The sequence below is a fragment of the Geotrypetes seraphini genome, chromosome 4 (genome assembly GCF_902459505.1).
Source record: "Geotrypetes seraphini chromosome 4, aGeoSer1.1, whole genome shotgun sequence".
NCBI lineage: Eukaryota > Metazoa > Chordata > Amphibia > Gymnophiona > Dermophiidae > Geotrypetes > Geotrypetes seraphini.
In genome coordinates, this window is record NC_047087.1 from 195,475,330 (window position 1) to 195,491,928 (window position 16,599).

General features: G+C 41.9%; 1 protein-coding gene across 2 annotated transcripts in view; it reads right to left on the reverse strand.

Annotated features, from left to right (window-relative positions):
- The window catches only part of LOC117359446 (microsomal triglyceride transfer protein large subunit-like), a 166,877-nt gene that overhangs the window by 98,645 nt on the left and 51,633 nt on the right, over positions 1-16,599 (reverse strand). For both annotated transcript variants that reach the window (XM_033942239.1, XM_033942240.1), the window contains exons 8-9: positions 2,322-2,476; positions 1,140-1,305 (exon numbers count right to left, since the gene is read on the reverse strand). In XM_033942239.1, coding sequence (XP_033798130.1) covers positions 1,140-1,305; positions 2,322-2,476 — 321 coding nt within the window. The remainder of the gene's footprint in view (positions 1-1,139; positions 1,306-2,321; positions 2,477-16,599) is intronic.

A 16,599-nucleotide genomic window follows, 5' to 3' on the forward strand; every position in this document is an offset into this window, starting at 1 on the left:
ATACTTCTAACAAAGATTGAGCTAAGTATTTGTGTGCAAGCAGTTTTGGATGAAATTCTACATACAACACTATGAATTGCCATAAAGAATATGAACTTTTAACAGAATGAACTATTTTTGACTCGTATGAACTTTATGAACTATATTTGTTTATCGATTTACTGAATCTAGAATTTTCTATTTCACTATTCAGCAATTTTGATATGAACCGTTTTCTATTTTTATGAAATACATGGAAGCAGGGTATAGTTTATGGTACTGTTTCAATATGGAATTTTTTCCAGTGTTTGCACTCGCACGCTAAACTTTAGACTTTTTAAAGGTTTTTTAAGATGCATTTTCAGCACTTTAAGGACTTCTAGCACTTTTACTTTATCACGTTTTGGGAGACAATTCATTTTTTTGTTTCAGTATTTTTTCTAGTATAATTTTTTCAGTTTTATTATCTCCTGGAGTAAATTTTTTGCAAGTGATTTAAAGTACACATTTTTTGATTATACACAAAATAGGACAACATGATGTACGAGGCATAGAAACATAGAATATGACAGCAGAAAAGGGCCATTGGCCCAACAAGCCTGTCCACTCTAAGAACCCTCCCCCCTAAGCACTTCCTCGAAGTGAACCCACATGCTTATCCCATTTTTTCTTAAAATCGAGCACGTTGCTGGCCTCAATTACCTGAAGTGGAAGATCATTTCAACGATCAACCACCCTTTCGGTGAAGAAATACTTCCTAGTGTCACCATGAAATCTCCCACACTTGATTTTTAACGGATGCCCTCTTGTTGTCGTAGGTCCTGTAAGGAAAAAGATGTCTTTTTCCTTACAGGACCTACGGCAGTTATTATTTAGACTTAGGTCTGGTGCTGGTCACCAATGAGTTACTGACTGAGCCAATAATTCCTCGTGTGCAATCTGAAGGGCTCATACTGATGTCCATTGTTTAAAGTCTTTTTATTTCAAACATTTCCCCCAGGAGAACAAGAGCCAATTCTCATTTGGATTATAGTTTGGACACTATTGGCAACAAAGTCCGAAGGGTTCTTTTATTTGAGCAGATTATTGGCAGACATGCACCTAAATGTTGGTACCCCATTACAGAATTACCCCCGCCCCCCAGTGTCTTAGGAACTTACCAGGATATGTAGGAGGTCTTTCGAAGGACGCGGCACAAAGACTGCTGCATAGAGAAACTTCTCCACCAGATACTCCTGCTTTTTGTCAGTGAAATCCAGAAATTCAGTCAGGGCTGCTAAGGAGGCCGAGGACTGTGCTGCCACAGCAGCATCAATCAGGAACGGACTACAAGGAAAGCACATATGGTTGAAATCTTGCATCTGTTTCAATGCTATTTCTTTGCTGCTGCTTGTTTTTATTTTCTTTTGGCAAGGTTCTCCCATGGCTTTCATTTCCAGCCCAACCTGAACCTTTTCCTGTTTTGCTGACAAGCGGGTACTGATTTTCACACAATCCTCAAAAACAAGTAAGAGCAAACAAACCACAAACACGGTACCTCAAAAATGCTTGGTTGTATGAAAATGCACATTCACATATCATTATACATTTTGTAGTGATATGTTTAAAAATGAAGGAAGAAGGATCTCAGAAATCCAAACCATAGACTAGTTAACTGTCTATTGGTTATCAATGGATTGTGATGTCTTTCATTGATCCTAAAAAACCTTCAAGAAATTTTAAATATATTTCTATTTTTTAAAATTTTTTTGAAGGGGTTTTTTTTAGGATCAATGAAAGACATCACAATCCAGTCTCAAGTACAGACTAACAAGGTGACAGAATCTATCACTGTCCCCGTCCCTGCGGATAACTACAGAAGGCCATCCCCACGTCATTCTTTAAGGAGAGAGGGAAGAATCAGAGTATGAATGGGCACAACCACTGACCCTTAAGCCTTGAAGAATGCTGGTGTAGAAGGACTGAGGTTGAGATAGACACTAAAGAATGGCATGGGATGGCTTCCTGCAGTTATTCGTGGGGATGGGGACAAATTCTGTCACCGTGTCATTCTCTGCTCAGAAGGACGTTTATAAGGTTTTTTTAATGGAATAGGTTTGAAAATATTGAAGGCAGGTATGATAGGTGATTTGTTTATATTAGATTGGCAGCACTGAGTAAAATATATTATCTTCATGAGAAAGGTGTTTAAAGAATATTCATGAGACATATTTGCATATAATGTAGGAAATGCATGCAACTATATCTCATGAATATTCATTAAGAATATACAGTACTAAAAACTTGACTGGCTTAAGGACCTCCTGCTTGCAGTTTGATACCCCAACCTAGATTCTACTTACAGAGATGTTTTTGAGGCTTTCGTTAAAAGGTGAAGAACATCCCTCTTTTCTGCTTGCCGCAGCATCTGTACCAATGTGTGGAAGAGCCTGGTGGATGATGCGCTGGCAACATCTGTTTGTACTGGTTGGTCTCCTGGCATCAAGAAGGTTTCCAGCTAAAATCCATCCATATTGAAAGAGGGAGAGAGAGAGAATTAATTCATCTCTTAGTTTTCTGAAATACTAGTGTAGTTCTCCTGTTCTACCTGTATAGTTGAAGAATTATTACAATCTTTTGGGCTTATGAATTCAAAAGGAGGCAAACAAAAAGAAAGTGACAATTTGGTTAGAAGTTCTGGAGAACTTCAAAGGAGGAGAATGTGATAACCAGGCACATAGAAAGGTATGTACAACTGCTAGAGGTCACAACCACCATTTTGAACCTGGAGCCAGTATGGGCAGCAGCAACTGGGGGGTCAATGCTGCCCCTCCTACCATAGACCACCTCAGTAGAGAATGAGAGAGGGACAAAGTTTGTGCCCATCCCTATCCTGTCCCTGCTTATTCTGTCTCTGTCCTGTCCTACTGGGCTCTGTCTCCATCCCCGTCCTGTCCCTGCCAGCTCTGTCCCTGTCCCCACCCCATCCTGCACAAGCCTGAAACATTTATAATTTTATATGTAAATTCTTTTATTAAAGTATTAAAAGGGACAATATTCTGCATCTTCTCAAAGATTCAGTTGCTTGTATGTTTACATCATCTGGGAAAATAATTGGATTGTCTTTCAAATATGGGTGTAGAAGAGAATCAATAGTGGTTGAATCAATAGCGGATGAACAAACAAAAAAAAAAAGGGCAGATTCTCAAAATTAAAATCTGCCTTTAATGTACTCGCTAAACCATTTCCAGACAGTTTAGTGTGCATGTATTTTAGTGGCGGACTATCAGTATGGCTTAGCAAGGTCTTTTCTGAGTTTTCTAGCCGTCTCCGATACTGCCACCCCCATGCCCATAGGGATAGGGACAAAATGTGTCATTCTTTAAAAGCTTCAGATTAGCCATGAGTGCTCACCCAGCTACCGGTACATCCTCTGTTTTGACTTGTTTTCTATGATTATCCATGTATCCATTGATATTTTATATTTTTGGTTTCTTTTATTATTATTCGCTAGGACCCCTGATTGAGTGTTAACTGAAACACGGACCGTGTTGGGTCCCCTGGTTTGTATAAGGTGGTGACACTAACCAAAACCAAAATTATTTTAATAAACTTAGGGCTCCTTTTACGAAGCCGTATTAGCGGCTTTATAGCACGCAACTTTTAGCGCGCGCTAACCCCTGCGCTAGCCAAAAAACTACTGGCTGCTCAAGAGGAGGCGGTAGCGGCTAGTGCGGCCGGCAAATTAGCACGCGGTATTACGCGCGTTAAATCGCTAACGCAGCTTCGTAAAAGGAGCCCTTAGCTCACATCTTGTACTTTGTCAGCAATTTCTTTTTGTTTGTTTTAAGCTGTGTAAAACCCCCACCACCCTGCAAGGTAGATTGTATTTGAATCTGTGCTTTTGGTGATTTTTTTTTTTTTTTAATTCCACAGGGCTTTAGATTGCTTGCTCTACTTTGTAATGTGTCAATGTTTGAGCTAAACCAATGTCTCTCAAACTTTTCTAGTTCTGGCACACTAAACGGAGCAAATGTTTTTCACAGCACATTATAATTGAAATTATAAAATTGCAAAACCAACAAAAAATTAAGCCATGTATGGGTAATTGTAATAATGGTGAAACTAAGGACCTGTTTTATGAAACCGCGCTAGCGGCTGCCACGCGGCAACAGCCCGGAAGCCCAAAGAGATTTAAAGGGCTTCGGGGCCATTGCTGTGCGGCAGCCGCTAGCGCAGTTTCGTAAAACAGGGGGTAAAGTAGATAGAATAAAATTGCTAATTAAGAACTTTATCGGACGATTAAATTTTCTCTTACAGGGAAAGAATGATTTTTGTAATGAGGAGCAACCAGATGTTAATAAATATGCAAATTATTTACAGAAGAAGTTGGAGGTAGTTCCTAGTGAATCTAAGGAAGGGGGATGTTTGGAGAACGATTCTGTTGGCGATCATTTAAGACAGTAAGTAGAGAGATCTGTCAAGTTATTACACATATTTCATCAACACATGCGGTTTTGGATCCATGTAATTCTAGTATACTTCAGCAGATACCTTCGGTCTTAAGTACTTTTGTTACCTCATTTGTTAATAAATCCTTGGGGGGGGACAACTCCCTATGGGTTGTAAGGAATCTACAGTTATCCCCAACACTAAAGAAAAAAAGGATTGGATGTTGAGAACTTGAAAAATTTTCGTCCTATTTCTGTCATATCTTTCTTAGGTAAGGTGATTGGGAAAGTAGTGTTAAACCAACTGAATGACTACATATTACAAAATAATTACCTTGATGCATTTCAATTTCGGTTCCGTCAGGCACATAATGTAGAATTGTTACTGCTCTCTGTGATGGAGGTTTTACGAGAGGGAATTGATAAATGGAAGAAATATCTTATGATATCACTTGATGTAACAGGTGCATTTGACACAGTAAATTTGCTGTTGAAATTGAAGCATTTAGGTTTTGCGGGGGAGGTTTTGAATTGGTTTTCATCATATTTAAAAGTTAGAGCTTTGCGAGTAAGGCGTGGGCAATCTGTTTCCAGAATTGTGGAGGTTAAAAGGGGAGTACCTCAGGGTTCTGCTCTTTCTGCAATTCTGTTTAATATTTATTTGTATACTTTGGGGGTGAAGTTTCAGGAGATGGGAGTGCAATACCAAATATACGCCGATGATATTTTATTCTTCTTTCTGGTGAGTGATGCACTTACTGCTGAGCAATGTTTGCAACGATATATGGAAATGATTGTGGGATGGATGGATGAATATAATCTGAAATTAAATAGTAACAAAACAGAGGTGACGGTGGTAAAAAGCCAAAGTGTTGATGTGATGGGTGAGAAACTGTTAGTCAAAAAAGAGATGACGATATTGGGAGTATGTCTGGATAGCTGTTTGACCATAGAAAAACAAATATTGAAAATGAGTCAGATGGGTTATATGCAGTTGTTATATAGATTAAAACCTATGTTACTAGCATATGATTTCCATAGTGTGGTGCAAGCATTAATACTAAATAGAGTGGACTATTGCAATTCTCTTTATTTGGGAGTTGCTAAAGTGAAGATGAGGGCACTGCAGATGTTAATTAACTCTGCTGCAAGATTGATTGCTGGGGTTTCAAGAATGACTCATATAACCCTAGTGATGAAATAATTGCATTGGTTACCTATGCAGCAGAGAGTACAGTTTAAGGTTCTTTCAATCATATAGCAAATTTTATATCACGTTTCTCCAATGGTACTAAAGGGTTTTTAAAAAAAATCTATCAACCCAGAAAATGTTTGAGATCTGAAAACAGTATGAAACTGAGTTTGGAGGATAAGATGTTAGTCTCTCATGTTAAGATTGAGGCAACAATGCTGTCTTTAGCTAGTGCCAAGCTCTGGAATGCGTTGCCTGGTATTCTGCGATTCTGTGAAGGGAGACTGAACTTTAAGAAAATGTTGGACCTTTTTGAGTGGAAGAAGCTCTCGAGGGGAGAAGGTGAGCTCGTTCAATTTCAAATGGATGCTTGAATTTCAATGATAGAACCTCCGGAATAAAAGATGTTAAGAAATCAATTATATTTGCTCCTTCCAAAACCTTCTTTCAATCCGAGAATCCAAATGTTATTTCTTCTATTTCTGTTACACAATTATTTGTCAATGCCTTCCTGTGCTAATGCTATTCTCTGTTCACGCCTTCCTGTCCTGTAAATGATTTTATGGGATTTTGTGTTTCCATCTTGTAGGATGAATTTAAAAGAAGATTTTAATAATGATATTGTTAGTTAATGTATTTTTGTCTTGTTGAAACATGTTTAGTATTTCTTAAATATGTATGCATGTAATTTTATAAACCGCATAGTTTTTATGCGGTATATAAATTTTTAAATAAATAAATATGACAGGATCCTCAACAGTGTGGAAGAAGAAGATACGGCGGTGGTGATCCATGTGGGGACGAACAATGTGAGCAACAGGAACTACAACAGGGAAGTATTGAAGGACCAGTTCCGGATGCTAGGAAGGAAGCTGAAGACCAGAACGCAGAGGATAGCATTCTCGGAGATCCTGCCGGTATGCAGGGCAGATGAGAAAAGGCAGATGAAGCTGCAAGCAGTCAATGCGTGGATGCGGCGCTGGTGTGAGGAAGAAGGATTCCACTTCGTGCACAACTGGACGACATTCTGGGGGAAGAGCAAGCTCTACAGGAAGGATGGACTCCACCTCAACAGAGACGGAACGAGACTACTTGCAAGCAACATCAAGAGAGAAGTGGGCAAGTTTTTAAACTAGGAAGAAGGGGAAAGCCAACACTTGACCGAGAGAGTCGATGGTTCGGAAAACGGTATACCAGGAGGATACAGTGCAAGAAGATAGAGGGAAAGACTCACCGGATTACAGGCAAGACAGATCGAAAAGGACAAAAGACAGAAGGAAATGCAAGAAAGGAACAGGCCGCAAACTCAAATGTATGTACACAAACGCAAGGAGCTTTAGAAATAAGATGGGTGAATTAGAAGCCATGGCACAAAAAGATGTTGACATCATAAGCATCACAGAAACATGGTGGACTGAGGAAAACATCTGGGACACTGTGCTACTGAGATACAAACTATACCGCAGAGACAGAGTGGCTCAAAAAGGTGAGGGTGTTGCCATATACGTCAAAGAAGAAATTGAATCTAATGGAGAGAACACGCCACAACTGACGGATAAGTTAGAGTCTCTATGTGTCAAAATTCCAGGAACAAATGGCCTGGAAACGAAGATCGGCATCTACTATCAACCCCCAGGGCAGTCCGAAGAAATTGAAGTAGAAATGACAGACAAGATTAAACGCAACTGCAAGGGAGGCAACACAGTTATCATGGGTGACTTCAACTATCTGGGAATAGACTGGAACCTAGGGACCTCCAGCTGCATTAGAGAGACCAAGTTCTTGGATGCTATAGGCAATTGCTTCCTGGAACAACTTGTCAAGGAAAATACTAGAGGAAATGCAATTCTGGACTTAATTCTAAATAGCCTGCGAGGACCGGCACAAGATGTAGAAGTAGATACGATCCTGAATGAGAAGAATCTATGAGACCCCCATCAACATGGATTTACAAAGGGAAAGTCCTGCCAATCCAATCTGATCAGCTTCTTTGACTGGGTAACAAGAAAGCTGGATATAAGGGAGTCCCTGGACGTCATGTACTTGAACTTCAGCAAAGCGTTTGATAGCGTCCCACACCGCAGGTTATTGAGCAAGATGAGTTTGATGGGATTAGGTGAAACATTAACTGCATGGGTTAATGACTGGCTTAGAGGAGATTGAGAGGGGACATGACTGAAACATTCAAGGTACTGAAGGGGATAGACTTAGTAGATAAGGACAGGTTGTTCACCCTCTCCAAGGTAGGGAGAACAAGAGGGCACTCTCTAAAGTTGAAAGGGGATAAGATTCCGTACAAACGTAAGGAAGTTCTTCTTCACCCAGAGAGTGGTAGAAAGCTGGAACGCTCTTCCGGAGGCTGTTATAGGGGAAAACACCCTCCAAGGATTCAAGACAAAGTTAGACAAGTTCCTGCTGAACAAGAACATGCGCTGTTAGAGCTAGTCTTGGTTAGGGTGCTGGTCTTTGACCAGAGGGCCACCGTGTGAGCGGACTGCTGGGCATGATGGACTACTGGTCTGACCCAGCAGCGGCAATTCTTATGTTCTTTTTTTCTTGCCTTTGCTGACCCCCTGATACAGGTGTATGCTGAAACACAGCTTGTGTTGGGTCAATAAAGGCAAGTCCCTGTTCACTGAGGTCCTTTGTGCTTTCTTTGCTGTATTGTGCTTGATGTGCTCTGTCCTCTCTGATACAGTGTCAAGATCTCCCCTGAAGGAACCTGCTCTACTTTGTAACTTTCCTGGAAATGTCCAGATAACCTCTTGTGTAATCCGCCTTGAACCGCAAGGTAATGGCGGAATAAAAATCACTAATGTAATGTAAATGTAGGCGACTCAAAAACAAACTCGGGGAATATAAATCTAATATTTGGTGGATCCAAATGATGAACAATTTCACTGTTCCCTCTAAGCTGAGCAGGAGTCCTCCACCCACAGTCTCACCAATAGAGGGTGCTGTTTTACTGTCACATTTTTCAATTGTGAGGGACAGGCAAGTTCTGCAGGACTCCAGGGAACATACCTGTCCTTAGCGACTGAAAATATTCCACCCCCTAGTGGTAGCAATGCAGCTGGAGGACACCTGCTCAGCTTAGAGGGAACATGTAATTTTAACCTTAATACCTTAATATGTAAACTAACTTCGGAAGTGCAGCAATGAAGGTACTCTTCAGCAGCGTCATGGAAGTTTGTGAACAACTAACAGCAACATTTTAAAACATTCTATTTCTTTTTTTGTTATAGGAGAAGCAGTAGTCCTCTTGGTTGTCACAAGAAGTGGTGGGTTCTCTGAGGCAGCCCGCAAGGGTGAAACGCAACAGAATCCGATAGTACCATCACAGCCAGCTTCATTGACTTCACCAGGATATGGACTTTTTTAGCATTCATATGAAATGACTGAAATTTTAAGCATGAATTTCAAGCACTAAGCACTTTATATAAGAAAAAAATCACAATAAAATAATATAATAAGATTACTTAAACAGATTTTCAGTGTAGGAAGAAGTGCAGTGATAGACCAAGGGGGTTTGCATTTTGGGGCGTGTCCCCGTTTGCGGCTTCTCTACCTGCGGGTTCTCAGCACTTCCGAAGTTAGTTTATATATAATGTATTAAGGTTAAAATCACATAGGGAGGGGATCGGTTATTTATATAATTGAAATGTAAATGTAGGCGCCATTTGCAGAACTGTGCCCAGCAACACCTACATTAAGTTAGGTGCCGGTAGGCGCATGCAAGGTAGGCACAGATATATTAGGCACCTAACTGAGATGCCTACCAGTACCTAATACATACCACGCCTACACTCTACCCCTAACCAGGCCTGTTTTGTAGGTAGGCGACTCAAGCATCGTTAGGCACAGCATCAATATTCACATGCACCTTAAATTAATGATTTTAATGGGGGGGGGGGTAAATTAGGTTTTAATGGCATTTTCAATAAAAATGCTAATTAACATAATTAAAATAAATAATTAAGTTGTGTGTGGAAACTGGCTAGGTGACACCAATGTAGGCGCCATTACTGACTCCCCCCCTAATTGTTAGTGTGCTAAATTGGATAGCACACCATAATTAAAGGACCCCTAAGTTCACAAATTAGGCTCATAAATCTAGGTAAATGAATGGCAGGTGTAAATTTATAAAGCATAACTTTTAATCTCCTAAATTAAGTTGAATTTTCAGCTGAAACTTTCTTCCTAAATTTGGCTGAAAATAGGGCAGAATTTAGGAGTCTAACTTAGGAGCCTAAATCCAGGAGCTCAGCTTTTTTTGACTATCAGGTCCAATATGGTTTGATTTGGTAAATAAAAATGCATTCAATTAGTAGATTTATTTCGTCGGCATACAAAGTTTACACTTGGTACACTGGTGCTTACTATTTTAATAAAAATTGAATTCTATTTTTGCTTTAAGATAAAATCCAATCTTTTCCCTCAATACCCTGATAGCCTATTTCTCTAGATTTATTCTGCATGATTCAAGGTTAATATTAAATCGGCCTTGAAGTAAACTGACAAGAAATTCAGTATCTAGCCTTCAATTACAAATTAAGTTTTTTTCTTCATGACCTTGAGAATTATTTCTTGAGGTCAAACACCTGACAGGCAGTTGTAATTCCAGCTTACAAGGGGGAAGCAAGGAAAAAAGGGATGATATATAAACTATGTACCACAGTAAATCTAATGTTTTTAAACCATTGGTCTCTAATGTGCAGCCAGCCCTCAAAGTCGGCTGAAACGCTCAAGTCCTGTAAATGCATTCATTTCAATCTTGTCCATTTGACATGGTAAATGCAAACAAATCTCTTGTGTGTTGCTACTGATGGCAATCCAAAATAAAGTGAGTTTTTAAAATATATCCTTGAAGTGTTGTAGAATCAATATTACTATTAATTTTTAATGTTTCATACCCATTCTGAACAAGCAGGTCAAGGCAGTTTACAAAAATCCGTAGTAAGTATAGGCTTGAAATCTTTTGGTGGCCCTCAGAGCTTTCTCATGGCCCTTTACATCAAAAAGGCTGGAGACCACTGGCTTAAAACTTTCAGATGAAAACAGGCCATTCTGCTTTCTAGCAGTAAAGAGAAAGGAACTGACAGCAGACACAGTGATGCAAACACTGTCTGTGTCATCCCATTCAAAATAATCTGTCTCCAATTGCTGCAGGTCCAAGAAAACAACAAGGCAGCCAGTTTGAAAAGCTAAGGTGAAGATGGAATAAGCAGACCAGATGGGTCTATATATATGTTTATTTTAAATTTATTTTTTAAAACTTATAAACCGCTTAAGTCTAAGCGGTATACAAATATCTTACATACACAAATTGTAAAATTAAAACAAAGCATCATAAAATACTACTATAAATGCAAATCAATCCTTCCCAATTTCCTTTTAAAACCAAAACCACTAAAACCTGGAATAATCAACAGCCCACTGAATTAAGAGAAAGGCATAAGAACATAGTAATTGCCGCTGCTGGGTCAGACCAGTGGTCCATCGTGCAGTCTGCTCACATGGCGGCCCCCAGGTCAAAGACCAGTGCTCTAAATGCGTACGTTCCAGTTTAGCAGGAACTTGTCCAACTTTGTCTTGAATCCCTGGAGGGTGTTTTCCCCTATAATAGACTCCGAAAGAGCGTTCCAATTTTCTACCACTCTCTGGGTGAAGAAGAACTTCCTTACGTTTGTACGGAATCTATCCCCTTTCAACTATAGAGAGTGCCCTCTTGTTCTCCCTACTTTGGAGAGGGTGACCAATCTGTCTTTATCTGCTAAGTCTATTCCCTTCAATATTTTGAATGTTTTGATCATGTCCCCTCTCAGTCTCTTCTTTTCAAGGGAGAAGAGGCCCAGTTTCTCCAATCTCTCACTGTACAGCAACTCCTCCAGCCTCTTAACAAATATCTTACATACACAAATTATAAAATTAAAACAAAGCATCATAAAATATCTGAAGAAAGAGAGCTGCAAAACAGGAATTGATGGGATCCTTTGCACACAAACCGCTCTCTCCAGTCTCTTCCTTCCTCATCTTCTCCTGAAGCAATGTCAGAACACCTGCTTTCTTTCTCTAATACATGGTTCTCAGAAAATGAGCCGCATGGTACCCCAAAATCCATGCTGCACCCAAAGCTTTGCAAGAACAGAGTGGGATTTCAAGCAGTGTATGGATCACGTTCTCTGAGAACTGCATTGTGCATGCAGCTGTTCTGAGATCAGGGCTAGGGCAGAATGGGCCCAGGGCAGAAACTGAGGCCTCCTTTGGTATGAAGGCCCAGAGCAGTTGCCCTGGTTGCCACCTGACCCTGTCTTAGACTGGCGCCTGTTGAGCAGATTAGGAGAAGATAAGATGGCTGGAGGAACTGGCTGATGAAAGGTATTGGGGGGGGGGGGGGGGGGGAGTGACAGCTAAGTTTTATGGTTTCCATTCCACCAAATATTTACTTCCAGGTTTTCATGCCAGTCACAAAACAGGCTGCTTTACCGCATCATAAAACTCTCACCCAGTTTGGTCCAATCTGTAGTTGCTGCCTAAAACTACATAATTAGTAATAGGAAACATCCCAGAACTTAAGCTTCCACTTGCTTACATTTGGGGGGGAGGGGGAGGATAGGGGGGAACAGTGTTTCATCTGCTTCATTGCTATTTATCAGAAACTTGAGATTGAGCTATGAATATGATTTCCTACTTTCAGAGCCCAGCTGCAGCTTAGGACAAATGAGATGGCTTTTCAGAGCACTGAGGGACTCCAAGGCCAGAGCAGGGAGGCGAGAAAATATTGAATGTAAGAACTAAAGCACCTGGCAGATGTGATAGTGAAATGAGGTGAAAACAGCGAAGCCTGAGGCGTATTGGTAGGCCAGTTCCTTATGCTGCAGGAGTACAACAGCAGTTGGGGAGAGGGGGTAGGGGGGAGTTGCAAGTCATCCTGCAGTATGGACACAGATTTCTGGGGGAGAAACTGCAGGTCAGGAGTGTTCCCTCTAAGCTGAGCAGGTGTCCTCCAGCTGCATTGCTACCACTAGGGGGTGGAATATTTTCAGTCGCTAAGGACAGGTATGTTCCCTGGAGTCCTGCAGAACTTGCATGTCCCTCACAATTGAAAAATGTGACAGTAAAACAGCACCCTCTATTGGTGAGACTGTGGGTGGAGGACTCCTGCTCAGCTTAGAGGGAACAGTGACTGTCGTCGGCGCCCCGGCCCCCCGACATATGGTATTATCAGTATTTGGAGAAGCCTGCAATCAGCTGTCTGAACCCTGCCCACTTCTAGATCAGCAGAGATCTTGGTCCCTCACTAGCATGGAGATAACTGGTCCTATGTTCGTTATCATATGCACTGGGAAAGAGTTCTCTTCCTTGCTACAGAGATTCCTTCCTGAGAGACTTAACCCCTGTTTTACTAAGGTGCACTATGCGTTTTAGCGCGCACTAAATATACACGTGCGCTAACCGCTAACGCGTCCATAGACTAACATGCACACATTAGCGTTTAGCGTGTGGTTAGCGCGCGCTAAAACGCTTAGTGCACCTTTGTAAAAGGAGCCCTAAGTCTTCCTGCCTTGAACCCTGTCTGCAGCACTGTGCAAGGACAGGATACCAGGGAAAGCAGTGAGGGCCTCTGACAAATCAAGACAAATAATTCCTACACATGAGGATTCAAACCTGACCTGGACAAGCAGGGATACTCCTGCCCCTACTAGGCTTCAACAGTGCTCCTCATTCAAATTCCATACTTAACTTTTTTACCACTCATTCTGAGAATCAGACTTCACATGCTTAGAAATTATTCTTAATATTACTAATAGCAATTGGCCCAATGCTCTAAAGAAATATACAGTCATATACAACTTCACTAGCTGGGCATTTTCAGTACTGGCTTAAAATCTGACTAAACAGCCCAAAATTTTCGATATAAACAAGGGCCATAGGAAAGATGGACTGAAAAATTATACAGATAGCAGCAACAATCATTCACTTTCCAGGTAACTTATACATTAAGGGCTCCTTTTACTAAGCCGCGCAAGCAGTTTAACGCACTTAATACCGCACGCTAGCCGCTAATGCCTCGCTTGAGCAGGCGGTAGTTTTTAGGCCAGCGTGGGGGTTAACGCGTGATGAAATGTCGCACGCGTTAACCCCGCTTGCGTGGCTTAATAAAAGGAGCCCTAAGTCAAGGCCTGCTGAATAGCAGGTTTTAAACAGATATTGTTGTCATGGTAACCACACTATCCATATATTTAGTAGTGATACCTGCACAGATAGTGGTGCTGGATATACAAAACACGATAAATGCTGTGGTTAGCATTTAATTGTTCTAGTCACTATGCAGGCTCAATATCGGGCCCAGTAATTAAAACAAATGGGTCAATATTCAACCCACAGTGGTAAACAGCTAATAAGCCACTTATGACCGTGGGCTGAACTGACTTGGATATTTAATGCCAGTGCATACATGGCTCCCGGCACTGACTAACCAGGTATGACCATCGATCCAGAAGTTAGCCAAGCACTAGCCGATATTCAGAGCAGTGTCTAGTTAACTCACCATGTAAAGTTAAGGCAGCTGTTTTGCTATCCTAACTCACTGAGGTGATTTGTCGGCTACTGGACTGAAAATTGCCACTAACCAGTTACGTTTCCACTCCACTCTAGGGCCACCTACAAACTAGCCATGTTGGGCATAGGCGATTAGAGAGGATATTCAGAAGCACCGTCCGATTAAGTGCCGCCGACTATCCCCAAATAACCCCGCAAAAGCCATTTAAAAAGGCCAAGGGTATGGTGTCACTTGGGTGCTATGCACAATTGCATTTGGACTGTTACCCCACATAGAAGTTTGCTGGATTTTATGGATGGCATAGGGGACTACTATGTCTGTACTTTTTCTATGCAAAGTTTGCTTGATTGCTAAGAGAGGTATCCTGTTGCAGTGGATATTTTCAGAACCAGTACCTCTGTAACTGTGGGGTAATCAGATGCATTAATTACTGAAAATGGAAAGGATGTATGTTGATATTAGGGGCCATAAAATAAAGAACTTTTTTTTTTTTTTGAAAAAAAAACAGAGATGCTGCATGGGCAGGAGTGGAAGGAGAGGGAAAGAGAGATGCTGCACAGGCTGGAGGGATGGGAAAGAGAGATGCTGCACAAGCTGGGCTGTGGGGGTAGGAAGGGAGGGAAAGAGATGCTGCCAATGGGGGAGGGAAGAGAACAGGAAAATGGTTGGACATGGGTGTGTGGATCAGGGGAGATAGTGCACATGGGTCAAAGAAGAAAGAGGGAGAAATACTGGATGTTGTGGTACAGCGAGAAGGGTGGGACAGATGGAAAGGGATGCAAGAGGGAGGAATATTGGACATGGTAGTGGAGGGAATGGAGGGAGAGATGCAGATTGGTGCAGGAGAAGGGTGATTGAACAAGAAATATTTGTCATAGAGCTGGTGGGCAGGGACAAAAGATGCTGCACAGGGTACAGGAGATGAGAGAAGGAGAAATGTTGGACATGGCAGAAGGGGGTGGGAGAGATGCACCCTGGATCCCTCTCTCTCTCTCTTTCCCCACTCCCTTTGCAACAGGGAGGGAATGAGAAAGAGAGAGAGATGATGGACAGTGAGAGAGAGAGAGGAAGACATGTTGCACATGGGGGTGGAGAGAAAGAAAGAGAGAAAGAGAGAGAGAGAGAGAGAGAGAGAGAGAGAGAGAGAGAGAGAGAGAGATGCTGTATAGGGGTTGGAAGGGGAAAAAGAGTGAGACTAATCCAGGACAGAAGGGAATGAGGATGCTGTGCAATGGGAGGGAGGGAAGCGAGAGAGAGAAATGCTGCACCAATACCCTTTGTCTCCTTCCACTTAACCAGCTTTTAATACAGTTCATCACATTAGAGTCCATACTGCATGCATTCAGTTTATTTATCAATCTCCTGTGTGGCACTGTGTTGAAAGCTTTGCTAAAGTTCATGTACACTACATCTAGAACCCCTCTCATATCCAACTGTTTAGTCACTCAGTCAAAGAAACCAATCAGTTTTGTCTGCCTCTCATAAAACCATGCTGCCCTGGGTCCTGCTAGAAATCTTACTATCCTCTGTTTAAGAAGCATTTCCATTAGTTTACTCACTACCAAGGTCAGACTAACTGGCCTGTAATTCCCAACCTTCTCCTTACTTCCACTCTTGTGCAGAGGGACCACATCTGCCCTAGAGAGTTGCGCGGGGACAGAAATCCCACCCGTCCCCACCCGTCCCCGCCAAAATCCCACCCATCCCCACCCGTCCCCGTGAGGAATCCCTCCGTCCCCACCCATCCCCGTGAGGAATCCCTCCGTCCCCACCCGTCCCCGCGAGGAATCCCCTCCGTCCCCACCCGTCCCCGCGAGGAATCCCCTCCGTCCCCACCCGTCCCCGCGAGGAATCCCCTCCGTCACCATCCTTCCCTATAAACTTCAGAAATAGTTATTTTATTTAATTATGCTACTGAATTAAAGGCTCTGGTAGAGACCCATTTACAAATAAGCAAAGAGACTATTAATTTGGAAATATTAATTGGGAAGAATACATACTTTGTAAATGGGTTTCTACCAGAACCTCTAATGTAAATATAAAATATAAATACTCAGCTGATGAGAACCCACAAACTGTCAGCTGAGGACTTCCTTTGCAGTTGGCCTGGGGTCCCTTTTGCCAAGCTTGGCAGGCAGCAGTAGCGTCCCTGAGTCACAGATGCTGGCACCTCAGTGGCTCATGGATGCTGCCAGCGACTGCTGCGCTTGGTGGAGGGGAGTTCTGACCATCTCTAGAGGAGGTCCTCTGCTGGCGGTGCTTGGGGATCCCCACCAGTCACAGCAAGGGCCAACAAGTACTTCAACACTGTAGAAATAAAACCAGAAATGCATTTCCTTTTCTTTTGAACACAAAACAAAGATATCTGCCATATACATTTCCCAAGGCAGATGACTCTATGCAATGTCACCTCGGTAACAAAATACAAAAATAGA